We start from the raw sequence: 20,000 nt of genomic DNA, 5'->3' as shown, positions 1-20,000 counted from the left end.
CCAGGAAAGATGTCTCCAGGAAAAAAAATATGGGACTGATAGAAGACTTGATATATCCGACTGTGTGGAAAAGACTATCTCCAAGAATTTTACAGTTCCTTAGGAGAGTGACAGTGATAGAGGCTTAGGAAACTAAGCAAATGAAAAATAGGTAATTATTACTTCTATGAAAATTCATACAAGGAAATTAAGGACTTCCCTGGTGGCACAGTGGTTAAGAATCCGCCTGGCAAGGCAGGGGACACGGGTGCGAGCCCTGGTCCGGGAAGATCCCACATGCCACGGAGCAACTAAGCCCGTGCGCCACAACTACTGAGCCTGCACTCTAGAGCCCATGAGCCACAACTACTGAGCCCACGCACCACAACTACTGAAGCCCGCTCGCCTAGAGCCCGTGTTCTGCAAAAGAGAAGCCACCGCAATGAGAAGCCCGTGCACCGCAAAGAGGAATAGCCCCCACTCGATGCAACTAGAGAAAGCCCACGTGCAAAAACGAAGACCCGGGCTTCCCTGGTGACGCAGTGGTTGAGAGTCCGCCTGCTGATGCAGGGGACGCGGGTTCGTGCCCCGGTCCGGGAAGATCCCACATGCCGCAGAGCGGCTGGGCCCGTAAGCCATGGCCACTGAGCCTGCGCCTCCGGAGCCTGTGCTCTGCAGCGGGAGAGGCCACAGCAGTGAGAGGCCTGCGTACCACAAAAAAAAAAACGAAGACCCAACACAGCCAAAAAAAAAAAACTGGAATCTGAAAATCTGAAATCAAGATCCATCACAATCATCGTCAGCCAGGCAATGGTTGTGACATAGATGCAACTGCCATGTGCAAACATGATTGCTATTTCTATTGGCATGACTGGATAACTGCCACTCCTGGAGATTTCAGTCCACAAACCATTTAAGTGTCATTTGAGGAATGAATATAAGTCCAGGTTTTGTCTAAGAAGTTTTCATTTATACTTTCTGGAAAAAAACAAGGAAGTGCTAGTATCAAAACTCACAGAATGAATATCAATGGTTTGGAAGAAAATTCTATTCATGATTGCAGATCAGATCCCTCTTTTTTAAAATGCTGTATCACCAATACTTTTGAAGTTTCAGAGTATGATATTGTGTTTAAATTAATTAAATGTGGGCATTGACATCTTTGAGGCAAAAAATGATTCAAAAAATGGGACTCTGAATATAAAGAAGTTTTAGAAATACTTAAACCAACTTATTTGCTTATATTTTTCTTTTTCTGTTTCTTTCTTTTGAATTTTTTGGCCGCTCAGCACTGCATGCGGGATCTTAGCTCTCCAACCAGGGATCGAACCCATGCCCCTTGCAGTGGAAGTGCAGAGTCTTAACCACTGGACAGCCAGGGAAGTCCCTTATATTTTTCTTTTTATTGCTTGCAAGCACCAAAGTATATAATAAATTATACATCTAAAGTATAAAGGATCTATTTCAATAAATATAAAAATGCTAAGGGATAAGAAAGCATTGTGGTTATTTTGGTTATTTTTTTCTTTTTTAACGGTATACAGAAGTGTGGCTTACAATCAGTGATGTCTTAGATCAATGAAATGTGGAATATTGAGATAATAGAGACACGGCAGGGCCTTGGGTGGTGTGAGTTATAATTATTCATATTAGGATGCCAGGAGTCTAAAATCAGTCAATCAAGAAATCACAGGGTAAACATTATACTGGAAGAACACACTGCCTGAGATTAAATCCCAGCTCTGCCATTTGCTAACAATGTGACTTTACGTAATTACTTGATCCCTCTGTAACTCGATTTTTCTCATCTCTAAAGTAGGAATAGAAATAGTGCCTACAATATAAGGTGATTGAGAGGATTAGACAATGCATGCAAAGCACTTAGGATAGAGCCTGACACATTGTAAATGTTACCTAAAATTATGATTTATCTAAATGTATGGAGATAAATACCAAAAGAAACAGCTAGAATGGTTTAGAGAGTAGGTTCTGGGTTCTGAGAATAAAAGTGGGGAGAGAAGAGGACTGATGTTTTTCATTATGTCTTGATTGTTTTTAAATTCTGTACTTTTAATTTGATTTAAAATTTTTCTTTTTTTATTTGTTTCTCTTTGATAAAATAATTATTTAAAATACACACGTAGGGACTTCCCTGGTGGTGCAGTGGTTAAGAATCTACCTGCCAGTGCAGGAGACACAGATTCGAGTCCTGGTCCGGGAAGATCCCACATGCTGCAGAGCAACTAAGCCCGTGCACCACAACTACTGAGCCCGCGTGCCACAACTACTGAAGCCCGCGCGCCTAGAGCCTGTGCTCCACAACAAGAGAAGCCACCACATGAGAAGCCCACGCACCACAATGAAGAGTAGCCCCCACTCGCCACAACTAGAGAAAGCCCACACACAGCAATGAAGACCCGACACAGCCAAAAATTAATTAATTTAAAATAATAATAATAAAATACACATGTTAGTGGGTCATAGACCTAAATGTAAAATGCAAAACTATAAAACTCATAGAAGATAACATAGGAGAAAACTGAGGTGATCTTTGGTTTAGCAATGGCTGTTTGTCTGTTTTTGGCCATGCTGCAGGGCTTGCGGGATCTTAGTTTTCTGACCAGGGATTGAACCTGGGCCACGGCAGTGAAAGTGCCGAGTCCTAACCACTGGACCACCAGGGAACTCCCAAATAGCTCTTTAGATATAACACCAAAAGCAAGATCCATGAAAGAAGAAACAGATAAGTAGGACTTGATTAAAATTAGAAACTTCTGTTCTGCAAAAGACACTGTTAAGAGAATGGAAGAACAAGCCACAGCCTGGGAGAAAATATTTGTGAAACACATATCTGACTAGTATTCAACATAAACAAAGAACCCTTAAAACTCAACAATAAAAAAAAAAAAACACCTCATTTTAAAATAGGCAAAAGATCTGAACAGCACCTCACCAAAATGATATACAGATATCAAATAAGCACATGAAAAAATGTTCCACATAATATGTTATCAGAGAATTGCAAAGTAAAACGATGAGACACCACTACACACTTACTAGAATGACTAAAATTCCAAACACTGACAACACCAACTCACTAAGACATGCAGGGTACCTGATACTTCCTGCTATTTAGGTTTTATCAGCATTTTGTCATAATCATAGTGGACCAATGTGTTGTCTTATGGGATGCTAAGGTGATCAAAGTCCCTGTGGACTAAATTGTGGCCCAGAGGCAAAGTTAACTTGGTCCTGAAGCAAAATGGTGAAGATGTACTTCTGCCCTTGACAGGTTAAACAAAACTACTTTTGGCCTTCTTTGCTATTGAAATAGAGAAAAAACAGTCACAAGTTAATAACTTTATTATAGGTGGCAGAGGCTCTATTGTTTTGCTCTAGTAAAGAAACCATATCTGGAACAGCAGTACAATTGGAGTCATCACCTGTCTTAACCTTTCAATAATCCACTGTCATTCTCCAAGGCTCTTCTGACTTCATCATGAGCCAGAGAGGTGAGTCAAGTGGGTAAGTAACAGGAATCACCACCTCTGAATTTTCAGGTCTTTGATGGTTACCAAGTCTTGCATTTCCCCCCAATGATGTGTTATTATTTGTTGTTTATAATTTTGATAGGAAGGAAGCCCTAGGGCTTCCACTTAGCCCTTTCAACCATAATAGCTGTATTCCCTGTATTAGAGAGACATATTCTGCCAACTGCTTACTATCCCTAGTCTATACACTCTGGAACTAGAGAAATCATGGGGAAAGGGGTTTAAGGACTGGACTGATGTTGAAGTAGATTAGAATCAAGTCAATTTATCACTTGACTCCACTCTGAATGGTGGACCACTGTGCCAACTACAGCCCCAATTAGCATTACAGCCAGTGTCAACAATCCCAGTATCACAGTTATTCTATTCATTTTCCAGGGCTGCCATAACAAAGTACCACAAACTGGGTGACTTAAAACAACAGAAGTTTATTCTCTTGCGGTTCTGGAGAACAGAAGTCCAAAGTCAAAGTGTTGCCACGGCTGGTTCCTTCTGAGGCTTTGAGGGGCATCTATTCCATGCCTCTCTCCTAGCTTCTGGTGGTTACCAGCAGACCTTGGCATTCCTCGCCTTGCAGTTGCATCACTCCAACCTCTGCCTCCATCCTCACATGGTGTTCTCTGTGTGTGTGTCCAAAATTCCCTCTTCTTATAAGGACATCAGTCATTGGATTAGGACCCACACTAATTCCATATGACCTCATCTTAACTTGATTACATCTGTAAAGAACATATTTCCAAATAAGGTCACCTATTCCAAAGGTACCTGGGTGAGGACTTCAACGTATCTTTTTGGGAGACATAATTCAACCCATAATCTACCCTGAGAAATGACTACAGGTCCCATCAGGGAAATCTACAAGGAATATATAGACAGATATTTATACACATCTTCCATAAGTGTACTTGCTTTCACTTCATTCAAGGTACTCGAAATCTGTGAACTAACCCAGGCCTGGAAATTGGGTTAAATATCATAACTATCTTGTCTTAAGTTCACCCTCTGTTCACCAGTTCCAGAGGACTTCGGTTTTACAAATTAGGATATTGGTGAACTACCCATATTCTTTAGTCCCATCTGTAGTGTCTTCCTCCAGCATCACTGGCCTGCAGAAACCAGTTGCTACAGCACTTTCCAAAGATGCCATCACCCTCTCACAAATGTATTTCTCAACACCTTGGTGAAGAGAATGTCATCTGGGCCCTCTCAGGGGGTGGAATTGGGTGTAGATGAATCACACTTATAAACCTAGAAGGAGAGGTTTATAAACCAACATTCTCATCTCCTTAAGTGTTTTAATTATTTCTTCTTCATTATACCAAAGGATTCTCAATTTCATTTAACTTCATCAGTGAATCCAGGTGTCAGTCAACCAACTGAAAAAAAAGGCAATTAAATCTATTATACACCCACCAGGATGGAAAATATTAAAAAGACTGACACTATTTGACTTTCAAGAGTATGTGGAACAACCAGAGTTCACATACGTTATTGGTGAGAGTGTAAAATGGCACAACTACTTTAGGAAAAGCTCTGGCAGTTTCTTAGAAAACTAAATACACATCTACCCTATGACCCAAGAGAAATGAAAACATATAACCACAAAAAAAGTCTTGTACATAAATGTTCATAGCAGCATGATTGATAATAGTCTAAAACTAGAAATAACCCATATGTCCATCAAAAGAGAATGGCTAAGCAAACTGCGGTATTATATTAGTTTGTTATTGCTGTGTAACAAATAACCCCACAACTTAGCAGCTGAAAACAATGTTCATTTCAGCTCACAAGTTTGTATTTCAAAGTCTGGCACAGTTCTCATCTACTCAGAACATGGCTGGACTATCATCTGCTCTGGATCTCAGGGTGTCAGTTGAGCTGCATTCCTTTCTGGGGGCTCTGAGGAAGAATCCACTCTTAGGTTTATTCAGGTTCTTAGCTGACTTCAGATCCTTGTGGCTGTAGGACTGAGGTCCTGTTTTCTTACTGGCTGTCAGCTGGAAATCACTTTCAACTCCTAGAGGTCACCCACATTCTTTGCAATGTGGCCTCTCCATCCAGCAATGAAGAATCATCCTCCTGTTGAGTGTCTCTCATGCTTCACATCTCTCTGACTTCACTGTTTAAGACCTCTTGAACCAAATGTAAACGGTTCATGTCATTAGGTTAGATCCACCCAGATAATCCCCCTTTCTAAAAGTCAAATGTGCGGGACTTCCCTGGTGGCGCTGTGGTTAAGAATCCACCTGCCGAGTCAGGGGATGCGGGTTCAAGCCCTGGTCCGGGAAGTTCCCACATGCCGCGGAGCAACGAAGCCCATGTGCCACAACTACCGAGCCTGCGCTCTAGAGCCTGTGAGCCACAACTGCTGAGCCCACGTGCCACAACTACTGAAGCCCGCGCACCTAGAGCCTGTGCTCCGCAACAAGAGAAGCCACTACAATGAGAAGCCCGAGCACCACAATGAAGAGTAGCCCCTGCTCACTGCAACTAGAGAAAGCCCGTGCCCAGCAACAAAGACCCAGTGCAGCCAAAAAATAATTAAAAAACAGAAAAAAAAAAATTTTTTTAAAGTCAAATGTGCTATATAAGTGGTCCCCAACTTTTTGACACCAGGGACTAGTTTCATGGAAGACAATTTTTCCACGGACTGGAGGCAGGGAGGATGGTTTGGGGATGATTCAAGCGCATTGATTTATTATGGTTTCTGTGCAGTCAAACCTCTCTGCTAATAATAATCTGTATTTGCAGCCGCTCCCCAGCGCTGGCATCACCACCTCAGCTCCACCTCAGATCATCCAGCATTAGATTCTCATAAGGAGTGCACAACCTGGATCCCTCGCATGCACAGTTCACAGTAAGGTTCGCACTCCTATGAGAATCTAATGCCACCGCTGATCTGACAGAAGGCAGAGCTCAGGCAGTAATGCAAGTGATGGGGAGTGGCTGTAAATACAGATGAAACTTCGCTCCCTCACCTGCCTCTCACCTCCTGCTGTGTGGCCCAGTTGCTAACAGGCCACAGACCGGTACCAGTCCGTGGCCTGGGGACTGGGGACCCCTGTGCTATATGACATAACCTAATCATGGAGTGCTATCCGATCGTATTCACAGAATTGGGGATTGTACAGGCCATGTGCACCAGGAAGCAGGAATCTTGGGGGACATCTTAGAATTCTGCCTACACAGGTATATTCATTCAATGAAACACTACTCAGCAATAAAAAGTAGTGAACTATTGATACACACAACATGGATGAATCTCAAAAATATTATGCTGAGTAAAAAAGAAGGCTTACACAAAGAGTACTCAGAGGAATTCAAGAACGGGCAACATTAGTCTGTAGTGGAAAAGAATCAGAAGAGTGGTTGCCTCTGAGGGAGCGGGCTTGGGATTGATTGGGAAGAGGCATGAAAGAACTTTCTGGGGTGATGGTAAGGGGTAGGGTTGCACAGATATATGCATGTGTCAAACTCATTGAATGGTACACTTAGATTTATTCATTTCACTATATGAAAATTTTACCTGAAAAATTAACAATAATTTTCTCTACTTAATGATATGCACACTGAAGTGTTAGGGGCCAAGTGTATGGATGTCTGCAACTTACTGTGAATGCATAAAAAATACAGTCTGAAAAATCTACATGCTCTGTGATTCTATTCTGGAAAAGGCAAAAATATAGAGACAGTATTGGAAAGGGGAGAGGGATTAATAGTTGAAACACAGGGGCAGTGAAACTATTCTGTATGACACTGTAATGGTGAATAAAGACATGTATTTGTCAAAAACTATAGAAACATATAACACAAAGAGTAAACCTTAATGTAAACTATGGACTTTAGTTAATAATAATATATCAATACTGGTTCATTAATAGTAACAGATATACAACACTAATGTAAGATGTTGATAATAGGAGAAACTAGGGTGGGGGAGGGGAGTATATGAGAACTTTCTCTATTATCTGCTCGTTTTCTATGTTAATCCAAAATTGTCCTAAATACTAAAATCTATTAATTAAAAAAAAATCTGAAAAAAAATACAATGAATTGACAGAAAAATGCATAGATGGGTGGATATGTGATCAAGTGAATATAGTAAGATGTTAGACTCTAAGAAAAAATAAACTCATCTCTTTTGTACAAAAAGGTGATTAGAACTCCCAGCTCTTAAAATCGGCACGTGGAATCCAGGCTCTCTGGTAAGTGCACTCATATTGGTCATTTCATTCTAATTTTAAATTATGTTCCTCCTCCTTAGTCCTGAACCCTCAGAATCCATTCCCACATATATTTGCCAAATTTTATTGATATAAAAGATTGAAAAATCTTTTAATTCTTTTAGTGAGAAGGACTTCTTGTGAATTTGAGCTCCTATTTGACCCTGATGCATGTTGGGGTCTGATTTTGATAATGAGTATGGAGACGATTAAGTCAGTGGGATGGGGCATGAGGAGACTTGGCTTCCTCTTGCCACATAATTCCCCATGGGAAGTCTACATATAGTCTTCACACCAGAGGGAAACAACCCCATTGGACAGGGAGAGGGTGCTATAGTCTCTGGCTATTTTCAGTGGTAGGTTGGGGTTGTAAGAGAGATCACCAATTGCCTGCTGTGGTAGACAGCTTCTGACATGACTCCCAGAGATCCCTGCCTCCTGATGCTCATGCCCTGTGTAATCCCCTCTCCCTGGGTGTGAGCAGGAAGACATAGTAACTTGCTTCTAAGGAATAGAAATGGCAAAAGTGACAGAATGTCATTTCCAAGGATAGGTTATAAAAGGCTGACTTCAGTCTTGCTGGCATTCTCTCTGGCTCTTCCTACATGCTTGCCCTGATGGAGAGGCCCATAGGCCAAGGGAATGAGGGTAACCACTGGCAAACATCTGACAAGGACTGAGCCTTTCAGACTAACAGCCCTGGAGGAACTGAGTCCTGGCAACAACCATGTGAGTGAGTTTGGGGGAAATCATTCCTTAGTCAAGCCTTCATTTGAGACTGCAGAACTAGCACCTCGATTGCATCCTTGGGCGAGGCCCTTGAAGCAGAAGACTCAGGTTAGCCACACCCAGATTTCTTACCCACAGAAACTGTGACTTTATAAGTATGTGGTTTCTTTGGGGTTTTTTTTGTTTTGCTTTGCGGTACGCGGGCCTCTCACTGTTGTGGCCTCTCCCGTTGCAGAGCACAGGCTCCGGACGCGCAAGCTCAGCGGCCATGGCTCACGGGCCTAGCCGCTCCGCGGCATGTGGGATCCTCCCGGACCTGGGCACGAACCCATGTCCCATGCATCAGCAGGCGGACTCTCAACCACTGCGCCACCAGGGAAGCCAAGTGTGTGTTGTTTTAAGCTAGTAAGTTTGGGGTAATTTGTTATGCAGCAATGGATAACTAATACACTTGCCTAATATCCATTCTCTCCTTATTCCTCAGCAACAGAGACTCTTATTTTATTTGGGATACTTACATGCCCAGCTAAAATCATGCTGTTTCTAATCTCTCATTAAGTCTGATGTGACCATATGACTGAGTTCAGGCAGAAAAGAAGTAAGCAGAAGTGTTGCATGGAACTTCTGGAACGTTCCTTATAGGGAGATATCTCACTGAGAAATGTACCTTTTGTTTTCCTTCTTCCTCATTCTTGCCGCCTAGAAGGTGGTTGTGATGACTGGAATTCCTGCAGCCATCTTAGAACATGAAGTAACTTTGAGGTTAGAAATCATACTCTAGGAAACAGAAAGGAAGAAGGAATATGAGTCCCTGATGTGCACTCAGCAGCCATACCAACACTGGACTCCTTACCTCCAGACTTACTTTAAGTGAAGAAGAAATAATCTGTTATCTTGTTTACAGTATTGTTATTTTGGATTTTCCCTTATGTGCACCCAAAATAACCCTAACTCGTAGAGGACTCAGGGCTCTCTTAGCCATGCACATCCTCTCATTTATCACCAACCCATGTCCCTCTTCCAAACAATACTCAAACTCTCACACAGGAGCAATCTTTGAGTTTGATTTTTACATTTTTCAATCTCTTTAAGCTTTCCACACCTCCTCACAATCCTTGCATTCCTCATTCTCTTTATACTGATCTCTGACAGTCCCCCAAGTCTGTGCTCTCAATGGACACTTCATTCCAGGTGCCACTAGTAATAAACTGATGAGCTGTTTTGCCCCTGAATGCCACTCCATCTCTGGATTTCCACTAACTCTAGTCCCAACAAAGCCACACAACTATTCCCAGATTCCAACTAGTACCTTGGGAGTTTGATGCCCTCAGCCAATCTAGTACCAATTTCTTTATCAATCAGTCATTAGTTACAAGCAACAGAAACTAACTTCATCTTATTTAAGCAAAATAAAATTTTATGTTAAACATATTACATTTATAAAACATATCTCAGGGGATTGCTGAAATGACTGGAGGACCAAATACAGAGCCACACAACTAGAAACAATGCCCTAAATTAAGCTGCATTGTTGTCTCCATGAGGACAGCCCCATCACCACTGCCCCTTGCACAGCGGGCATGGTTGGCACTGAACCCTCAATGCTGCCCAAAACAAGCTATGTCGGGGCCCTGCTGCACCTAGAACTAGATCTTGCTGTAAAGCCATTTCCCCTGGAGAGAATTCTTATGGTCACTGAGTGCTCACTTCCTTAGCTACAGAGTCATTAGCTTAGGCTGTGATCAAGGTACATGCTTGGCTGAGAATAGGTCAGGTGTCTGCACTCTGGTTTTAAGGGAAGTTCAGAGAGTATCTGGCATCTATTAGGTAGGGAATTCCCCTAACATAGGAAGTGGTTTCAGATGCCAGATGTCAAAAAAAATGCCAACTTTTTCCTACTCTCAGGCCAAGGTGCCAAGAAGGACTGGGAGAATCACACTTCCCTAATTTCTCTAGATCTTCCCAAATATTCCCATTATCACCTGTCAAACAGTCAATGTTTCCTAATCAATGCATTCACTCTAGAATGTGGCAGAGAACTTGGCTATAACCAATCTGCAGATCACATGGCTATCCTCCTGCGGCAGCCTCAGATTGCTGACCGTGGGCAGAGGCTTCCTTACCAGAGTTACAAATTGTCATGCTGTTCCTCATCTGCTTGTCCCCTCTTAAACCCCTTCCCAAGGTTGCCAGATGTGAATTATTTTACCACTTTTCTACTTAATCCTCTGCAGTTACAACCACAGGGCAATGGGGAAAGTTGAGGTCAAGCTCTAAGAGACAACATGCAGTAGTTTTCCCAGTTACTTCATTATCACCTAACAAGGACATCTCATTTCCAGGCTCAGAATGGAGGGATTCTCACTGCATCCCACCCTATATCAACAAGGCCAGTTCCTTTTTTAGGGTCTGCTGTTTGCATCACTGCATACCTTATACCTATTTTTTATTTGAATCTCTTTGTTTGGAAGTGACAGAAATCCAACTTGAAATAGATTAAACATAAAGAAGACTGTATTGGGTAATAAAATTCAATAAAGGGCTGAAGAACTAATTTGCAAAAAGAGTAAGGATGTCTCAGGAATAACTGGAGCTAGGCTCTTAAATTCTAACATAAGTCTCTATATCTTTTGCCTCAGCTTCTTATTTATTCTTTCTTCACTCCAACCACCTTCCTTCTCTTCATGTTGGGGACCATGGCTGCAAACATTTCCTGAGCTTTACATTTATAGTTTTCACCATTCAAAAGAGAATGACTGGTTTCTCAATTCAAATAAGAAAAAAATGATGAGAAAGGGTTTTATTGACCCATCTTCAAACAGGTACCCACACCTGGACCAGTTATGGCTGAGGGTAGGATTATGTTAAGAACAATGGTTCCGTGGGTAGCCATGTTTGGAGGAGGATGTTTGGATGGAGGAGACAGTTCCCAAGAGAAAAGTTGTGCCTGGCTAACCACACTACAGATGTCCATGATGGTGGCCCTGAGGCAAGTCCTTTCTCATGCACAAAAGCTTGAATAAGCTTATCAATGTATGGCATGTTTGGTAGGATCAAACCCTTTTTTTCCCCCTTCCCTTTTTAAAAAAAGAGCCATCTTGTCTCACCTTCTATGTACCATTCTCTTGCCCAGACAACTAAAACATTCTAAGGAGAGCCTCCCCATAAGTTAAGTGCCTATGTGCCCACCAGATCGGAAGATCCTTAAAGAAAGCAACCAGGATTAATTTATCCCCATGTGTCGACTGCCCCATGATTCCATCATAGATCAGACACTCAAGAAATAGTTGTAGAACTGAGTTAAGATCTCTTCTCACTCTTCAGCGATCTCTGAGAACTGAACATTTTAGATGTTTAGGATCCCTGGAAAGGCCTAATGCTAGAAGCTAAAAATAAAAGTGGAAATTAATAGAAGACCGGGTAACTTAAGGTAGTGGTGGGAAGAAAAAAAATAGTCAGTAAGGGTTGTCCCCATAACAGAGAGATGAACAAGAGACTACAGGTTATGATAGACAGGTTGGGAATATACAGTTAATATATTTGCCTCCAACCTTCCCTGGACCCGAAATCATAGCAGGAGAGAAGAGCGATTGGGAAGAACATTGCTGATGGAGTTGGTAGATATATGGGGGTGAAAGGAATTTTAAGGTCCTTAAGCAGGACCAGAAATGTGCTAACTTTTCACTGATAGATAAGCTCCATCCTTTATTAGAAGGTCGACATGGATGTCTAATCAAGCTTGGCTTCTAATCATAGTTGTACAGTGATGACACTGAGGACATTGCTTCAGAGAGTGAGAAGATGCATTTCAAAGGTAAGGAGGCGCCATCACTTTCTGTTCTCCCCCTAGAGAGAGAAGGACTGACAGGAGTGCACTGGGTTAGTAAATCAGCCTGGTGCCCACATTCTGAGCCCTGGAGATCCTTGCTCAGAGTTCTGAGGGAGGCTAAGATCTGTGGCTGCTCTAGAAGTAGCCTGGGAATTCTCCAAATGACCACAGGCAGGGAGAGTTCTCCAAGGCATGGGTCCTTTCTCCTCTGTTCTCAAGGTAATTCCACTATCCAGGCTCGCAGAGTTGGGATCAGAGCAGCAGAAAAAGGACAGTCCCCACTGTACCCTCTCCCCAGGTTCCTTTTTGCATGCTGCTCCCTCTCTGGAAGGAATCCTCCCCACCATGACACACTCTCGCTGTTTTCACTTTTCCTCCAGGACTCCTCTCTGGGCATCAGTTTCTTCATCTGCAAAAATTAAGGGGTCAGGCTGGGTAACTCTGCAGGGCCCTGATATCTTCTGAAATCTCGAAGGTAGAAGTGATGCTGGGATGCAAAGACAGGAGTCCATGCCCAGATTATACGTCCAGGTATCAGGTGCAACAGATCAGAGGAGCTTGACTAGAGTGTGGTCTGGGTCTGTCAGTCACAGGCCTCAATCACTTGGTGAGAGAGAGAAGGGGTGGTGGTGGGAGCTAATTTATTTAATGTTTACTATGTGCCAGACACTGTTCAAACACTTCATATATATATATATATTTTTTAATAAATTTATATTTTTTGGCTGCGCTCGGTCTTGGTTGCTGTGCGCGGGCTTTCTCTAGTTGTGGCGAGCAGGGGCTACTCTTTGTTGTGGTGCGTGGGCTTCTTGTTGCAGTGGCTTCTCTTGTTGCAGAGCATGGGCTCTAGGCATGCGGGCTTCAGTAGTTGCGGCACGCGGGCTTGGTAATTGTGGTTTGTGGGCTGTAGAGCACAGGCTCAGTAGTTGTGGCACATGGGCTTAGTTGCTCCGTGGCATGTGGGATCTTCCTGGACCAGGGCTTGAACCCTTGTCCCCTGCATCGGCAGGTGGATTCTTAACCACTGTGCCACCAGGGGAGTCCTACTTCATATATTTTAATTCACCTAATCATTAAAATAAACCAGGTTACAGGTGAAAAAGGTGAGGCACAGAGAGGTTGAATAACTTACCCTAAGTCATCCAGCTTGGAAGTGGCAGTGTCAGAGCCAGAACCCAGCAATCAGGCTCCAGAATATGTCATCAGTTATGGAAGTGAGGACATGCTTAGCAAGGAGGCTTCACAGCAGGATTGCTGTGACAGTGTTTCATGTCAGAGCATTTTTAGTTCCCCAGGAGTGCACGCATTTGGGAGGGGTTCTCAGTCAGGATGAGCTCCCACATCAGATCACAGCCACTAGCCTCTCTGGTATGAGGCCCTTGCAAAGCCCAGCCCACTCTGCCTGTCTCCTTCTTTTATGGTGAGTTCTCAGGAAGCCCTCTTGGGTGTCCGCATATCACACACACACACACACACATGCACACAGCCTGGCCTCCAAAGTCCCCCCACCTCCACCACCTGAAACACCTGAACCCAACAGTGGACAGGGTTCAAAGCATTTTCTTGGGCTTCATCTCAGTTTCAGTGCCAATCAGCAGATACAAATGGCTCCTTGCAGAGAGAGGAGGCTCGAACTTCACAGTCCTGAGTCAGGGGAAGGGCAGCTCCTGCCCAGCCGACCCTGAAACATGCATGTTACCATAAAACTTCCAATCACAGCCATTTGTTTGATTATCTGTAAAGGTGTCAAGTATTTATAGGTTATACTGCTCAGAGCTCTTGGTTTTAAGTGTCAGAAGCCCAACTTAAAGCAGTTTAGACAGAACGAGGAACTTAATGGCTCAATGACCAAACTGTAGAAATGACAGGGATGGCTCATGGAAACAGAGACAGGTGGAACCAGGGCCTCATATCTCTGCTGGTCCCTGCATGAAAGCTTCAGTTGCTCCTTTGCTTCAGCTTTGTCCCTGTGGAAGGGATATGGCCCCTTGAAAATTCCTCAGATGAGGAAGGACTTTCTCCCAGGCAGAAGGTTGGCCCAGATGGAGGAAGTTTCCTGTCCTTGGGGACCGAGGGAATGAAGATGGGAGTATGATCCCTTTTCAGAGAGTGGGGAGTGGGAGGCTGGGGATGGGGATTCCTTCCCTAGAAACAAGGGCAGGATTCCCCAACACAAAGAGTTCAGCCTAGCCTTCACTAATTCATTCAACAAACAGATATGGGAAGGCCTATGATGTGCAGTGATGCCATAGACATCGTGGGTAGGCTGCAGAGAAAGTGATCAACATGAGGACACAGCTCTGCCCTGAGACCTTGCACTTTATTGCAAATACTTCAACAAGGTGAGTAACCAAAAGAGAGGGAGGTACTGTGGGACACCCAACCTAGTCTAGGGGTATCAGGGAAGGCTTCCAGGAAGCAGTGACTTCCAAGTTGATACCCAGTGGACAAACAAGCGTCAACCAGGTTTTGGCTTGCTTTTTGGCGGGGGATGGGGGGAGTGTGGTGGGATGGAGACTGGAATGAACATTCCAGCCAGAGAGAACAGCTCTGAACTAAAAGATCAATGTGTGAGGGCTGCAAAGAAAACCACGGTGAGGAGGAAGCAGACTGGAGCACTGGCATGGAGGACATTGTGGGCCAGAATGGATTTGATCCTGAGGGCAATGGAGAGCCATGGGAGGTCTAAGGAAGAGAGCAGTGGCACTGTCTGATTTCCCAATTGTGAGATCACTTGGGTCCCTGGGTCAAGGTAGAGAGGTGCACCTCCCACACCAGTGGAGAGAACATTTTGAATCAGTTTTGCTCTCAGTTTTAGAAGCTTAGACCTAAAAATAATTAGAGAAAATACCTCAAAGAAACACCCTGAAAAGGAGTGGTTACAGAAAGGGGGATAGGTGTCCTTGTGTTAAGCAAAGAATGAGTGGCCAGGGAAGTGAATCACCTGAGGGTGGGCATGCTCCCCACTGTGCTGGTAAGCTGCGGGGAGGGATTCCAGGAGCCATCTCTCAACCCCCGAGGACTCTGGTTGGTGACAAGGGGGCCCCCCTGCCTTCTTGCTGGGTCTCCACTTCTCCACCTGCAGAACTTGCCAAGATTGGGTGCAGGAGGCTGGGGGTTGGGTGGGAAAGCTGCTGAATCCTCCTTAGGTGAGCTGTGGGGGTGGAAGAGTTCTCTAGTCTCTTCTCCTGGAAAGGATTCTGTATCCTGTGGCCCCACAGTATGGAGGCCAATGGCTAAGTCCGTGGAGCGCGTCTGTGGCCAAGTCCAGACTGAGTCTAGGTGGTTTTCCTGAAGAAGAAAAAGGCCTCTGCAGGAGGGGGTGGAAGCTGAGAAAGAGTGAAGGGGTCATTTGGTTACTCCCCAGTCTTGACATTCATCACACACACACACTCTGTGCCGAGGGTGCTGGGGACCAGAGACTCACACCCAGCAGCAGCGGGGAGAGGGGCTGAACTGTGGGACCTGGGGGAGGGGAGAGGCAGGCTGGGCCTTGAAGGTGCAGGGCAGGGTCGTGTGGCCTTCAGGACAAGTTAGGAGAGAGGCAACCCTCCCCCTCTGCAGCTTCACACCGCGCCTCCACTACAGTCCTTCTACCCGCTGGGCACTCCAGCTGGTGGGTCTCGGCTCTCCAAAGGCTCTTTCTCTCCGCCCCTTAGCCTCTGTTCCTCTGTTGTGTCTGTCCCTGGCCTTGTCTCACTGAGACTGACCCTCCGTGTGTGTCTGTCTCACTATCACTGCCCTGTTTTGTCTCATCTCTCTCTTCATCTCCATCACAATCCTTCTTTCCAACCGTGTCTCTTCCCTGTGTTTTCTGTCTCCATGCCTGCCTCACTTGCTTTCTCTGTCCCCCTCTCGTCTCTCTCTTATCTTTGTCTCCTCTATCTCTGCCTTGTCCCACCTCCTTCCCTTCCTTCCTCTTGTACATGTTTCACCTTTGTCGCCACCTCTGTCCCTGTCTCCCTCTTGCCGCCCACCCCCCCCCGCCCACGTCTCCAATCTATCTCTCTCGTCCATGTCTCATCCTTATCTCCATCTGTGTACCTGTATCTCTCTTGTCCCTTTCTCCATCTTTCTCCATCACTGTTTCTGTCCCTTTCTCTCCCTGTCTCCGTCTCTGTCTCCTCTCTTCATCCACATCCTCTGTCCCCATCTCAGGCCCCGTCTCTTCCTCGTCCTTGTCTTCATTCCCCCTCCTGAGCCATCTCCGTGGTCCCTTCCGGGATGGGACCTCGCTGGGGGCGGGGCCGAGGGACTGGATCGGAATAACTCGGTTATCAGGACGAATTGAATTAACTTCTTCACACGAGCGCCGCCGGGCCTGTTTCCCCTCCCTTCTGCGGGGCCGCAGGTGGAGAGGCCAGGGAGAGGGGTCGGGACCCTACGGCTGGGCACGATGCATAGACTGAAGGTCTGGTCCGGATTGGGGCGGGATGGGGGACTCTAGGGATGGGGCCCCGCGCAGCCTGCCCTGCACATCCCGAGCTCTAAGAGGGCGGCGGCGACCCTTTGGGGTGGGGGTCGGGGGCGGCTGGGGGCGGGGCCTTGGCCGTCCAGGCCCCGCCCCGACGAGCTCGCCCCGCCCCGCCCCCTCCTCGGGGTCCTACGCGTTAAAAGGCGCGCGGGCCGGGTTGGGCTGCACTTGCGTTGCACCGGGGCGGAGCGCGGCCGCGACGGGGCGGGCGGACTCGCGAGCTCTGAGAGCCGGCCTCGGGTCCTCGGCCCCTGGCGCTCCAACCCCCATCTTGACCCCCACCCGGCCCGGGACACCAACTCCGACCCGGCCCGGCCCGGCCCCCGCCCCCGCCCCCCGGGCCGATGGACTACTCCTACCTCAATTCGTACGACTCGTGCGTGGCGGCCATGGAGGCGTCCGCCTACGGCGACTTCGGCGCCTGCAGCCAGCCCGGCGGCTTCCAGTACAGTCCCCTGCGGCCCGCCTTCCCCGCGGCCGGGCCTCCCTGCCCCGCGCTCGGCTCCTCCAACTGCGCGCTTGGCGCTCTACGCGACCATCAGCCTGCGCCCTACTCGGCAGGTGAGCCCATCCCCGGTACCACCCTCCTTCCAAATCCTACAGCACCCCTAGCCCCTGCCCTACTCGGCTAGTGGTTGCGACTGTCCCCCACAGCCGCCACAATCCCTGCCCTAGTCAGACCCTCCAACTCCCCGCGGGATCCACAGTCCCTCGTGTAGGACGGGATTCCCTAGGCAGAGTTGAGCCCCACCCTCTCCTCCTTCCCGTTCCTCTTCTCGCTGCCGTATCCCTATCCCGTGCTCTTTAGGTCAAGGAAATAGATCCCCAGTGTAGCCCCAGGCTCCTCACCAGGCCCTCCCCTGCCCATCTGCAAAAACTGACCACTAAACCTCTCTATGCCCTGTATCCTTGGAAAATGCTCTCGGCTCAGGCCAATAAGACCTCCCATCCTTATCATTCCCACCCCGCTTCATGCCCGACCCCCAGCATGGACCCCTGCGGCAGATGAGCTGCCCAGCTGGGAGCCTTCCCAGAGCCCCAGCACCATCAAGCCCCTACTGCCTGGTTTTGAACCCATCCTACCTGTGCCCAAACCCTCTTGCGCTACTGAAACCCATTCTGTGGCCAGAAGAAAAGGATGCTCAGGTCATTGAGCAACTTTCATTTCCCCATGCCTCCTGGAGATTCTCCCAGCTAGAGTACTGCAGAACCCAGAAGCAGCCCCATGCAATACCCAAGCCCCCTGATCCAAGACCCCATCTGAACCTTCAACCTCGTGGAGCCTCTTAGCCACCCCCATTGCTCCAGTTAGAGTTCAAGCTGCCCCACCCATTCTCCTTATCTTCTTCCTTCCTGGGAAGACCACCGGGACCCAGTAGAAGATTGGGACCTGTGTGGTGGGGAGGGATGGTGAGAGAGACCTGGATTTGGAGAAGTGAGAACCAGAGAGATGGAGTCAGAAACTGGAACGGGGATGGGGAGATTGGGTACTCTGGGTCATATGCAGATGGGGACTGGGGAGCTGGAAACAGGAAATGGGGAGATGGGCCCTAGAAAGATGGAGGTCTGAGATGGAGAAGATAGGGACAGATACAGAGAGATGTGAGCAGAGATGGGAAGATTGGGGTACTTGGAAGAAATGGGGAACCAGGGTTGGGGAGATGGAGATAAAAACCAGGTGATGGGGACAGGAATTATGGGAGATGGGGACCAAGGAAGATTGAAAACAGAGATGAGAAAGATGGGGATAGGAATGGGGTGTTGGAGACAGGAGTAGGGGAGATAGAGAACTAGGGAGATATGACAAAGATAAGGATATTGGGGATCCCTGGACAACAGGGAGAACTAAACTGGGGCTGGAGACAAGGATGGGGAGATAGTGTCAGAAATACTGTCCGTGGGACAATGGGTACTGGGAAGGGGTAGATGGGAGACAGGGATGGGAAGAGTGAAGGGAAGGGTTGGGGCTGGTTTTTGGAGGAGTTGGGAGACAGAGAGAGATGTCTGGGAGGAAGAAGAAGGGCAAAGAGAAGATGGAGGAACCTGGGAGGGGAGAAATAAGAACCCTTCTCAATGGGCACAAAGAGAAGAATGGTCCAGGAGGGGAAAGTTGCAGATAGATATGGTTGGAGAGAGATGAAAAAGAGAGGGGGACACCTGGAAGAGAATGCAATATGAGATCGGGCTGAGGAAATGAGGCCTAGGAAGGAGAGGGATGCAGGGTAGAGGCGGCCAAATTTTTACATGTCAGAGAGTCCGTGGCAGGCCTGAAAGTAGACCCGCGGTCCATGACTGGTTACTGGGGAGACACAGGATGTTGATGAGACCTGACAGACAGCTAAGGCTAGAGTGGATATAGCAGGACCTGAAGTCAGGCCGACTGAGGGAGAAACACACTGAGGGTCGGGTCCGGTAGACTGGCGGGAGATAGAGGGAACACTGCGGAGGGCCAACGACAGGCCAGCAGCCTGGATCCGAGGATCAGATTTTGGTTCCCTCTCTGCGGCTCTTGGGCCCCAGGCCTCCCCGCGCTCCGTCCGCTTTCACCCCTGCCGGCTCCATCCAGCGATAGGGAAGCCGATCCGTACTGAGAGGACCAAGCCGAGGGGCCAGGTCAGGGGCGGGGGATGGTGAGCGATCCCTCAGGGGCAGAACACAGCGGGCCGGGATCGGCCCCTCACATCCCCACCCTTGTTGATTTCCCCCCTCCTGCACACACCCGTAGTGCCCTACAAATTCTTCCCGGAGCCGTCGGGCCTGCACGAGAAGCGCAAGCAGCGGCGGATCCGCACCACGTTTACCAGCGCGCAGCTGAAGGAGCTGGAACGCGTCTTCGCCGAGACTCACTACCCCGACATTTACACGCGCGAGGAGCTGGCGCTCAAGATCGACCTTACCGAGGCTCGCGTGCAGGTGCGTGTTTGCGCGGAAGTGTGTGCGCGCGGAGCGGGGCCGGGAAGTTAGTGCCTGACACCTGGGGGGTCCGAAGGACAGAGGGGCCTCACTCGGGCAGCGGGCGGGTACAGCCCGGGGGCGGCGAACTAGGACCAGGGGCCAGGGTGCAGTCTGGAGGTGATTGGGCAGGGGAGGACCGGCAGCCCCGGGAGGCGGTGGGGCCAGGCGGGTCCTGAGGCCTTCGGAAGAACTGAGCTGTTCAGCCCCACGATTTCTCCTCAGTCTCCCGGGTAGGGCTGGGCACGCAGAGTGATGCTTGG

General features: G+C 47.4%; 2 protein-coding genes across 4 annotated transcripts in view; both read left to right on the top strand.

Moving 5' to 3' along the window:
- CLPB (ClpB family mitochondrial disaggregase) overlaps positions 1–1,395 on the top strand; it is a 163,197-nt gene extending 161,802 nt beyond the window's left edge. The window contains exon 17 of the mRNA XM_060303638.1: positions 1,269–1,395. Coding sequence (XP_060159621.1) covers positions 1,269–1,343 — 75 coding nt within the window. The 3' untranslated portion in view covers positions 1,344–1,395. The remainder of the gene's footprint in view (positions 1–1,268) is intronic.
- A 6,327-nt stretch (positions 1,396–7,722) lies between these two features.
- PHOX2A (paired like homeobox 2A) overlaps positions 7,723–20,000 on the top strand; it is a 14,089-nt gene continuing 1,811 nt past the window's right edge. The window contains exons 1-5 of one of the 3 annotated variants that reach the window (XM_060303640.2): positions 7,723–8,482; positions 8,718–8,887; positions 12,239–12,842; positions 14,528–17,346; positions 19,511–19,698. In XM_060303640.2, coding sequence (XP_060159623.1) covers positions 17,130–17,346; positions 19,511–19,698 — 405 coding nt within the window. In that variant the 5' untranslated portion in view covers positions 7,723–8,482; positions 8,718–8,887; positions 12,239–12,842; positions 14,528–17,129. Of the gene's footprint in view, positions 8,483–8,717; positions 8,888–9,336; positions 12,843–14,527; positions 17,347–19,510; positions 19,699–20,000 lie in introns of those variants that run through there. The other 2 variants (XM_030831124.2, XM_030831122.2) reach the window with 2 other exon arrangements.

This window comes from Globicephala melas, chromosome 8 (genome assembly GCF_963455315.2).
Source record: "Globicephala melas chromosome 8, mGloMel1.2, whole genome shotgun sequence".
NCBI classification, from domain to species: Eukaryota; Metazoa; Chordata; class Mammalia; order Artiodactyla; family Delphinidae; genus Globicephala; species Globicephala melas.
This window is presented reverse-complemented; position numbering and strand designations above follow the sequence as displayed.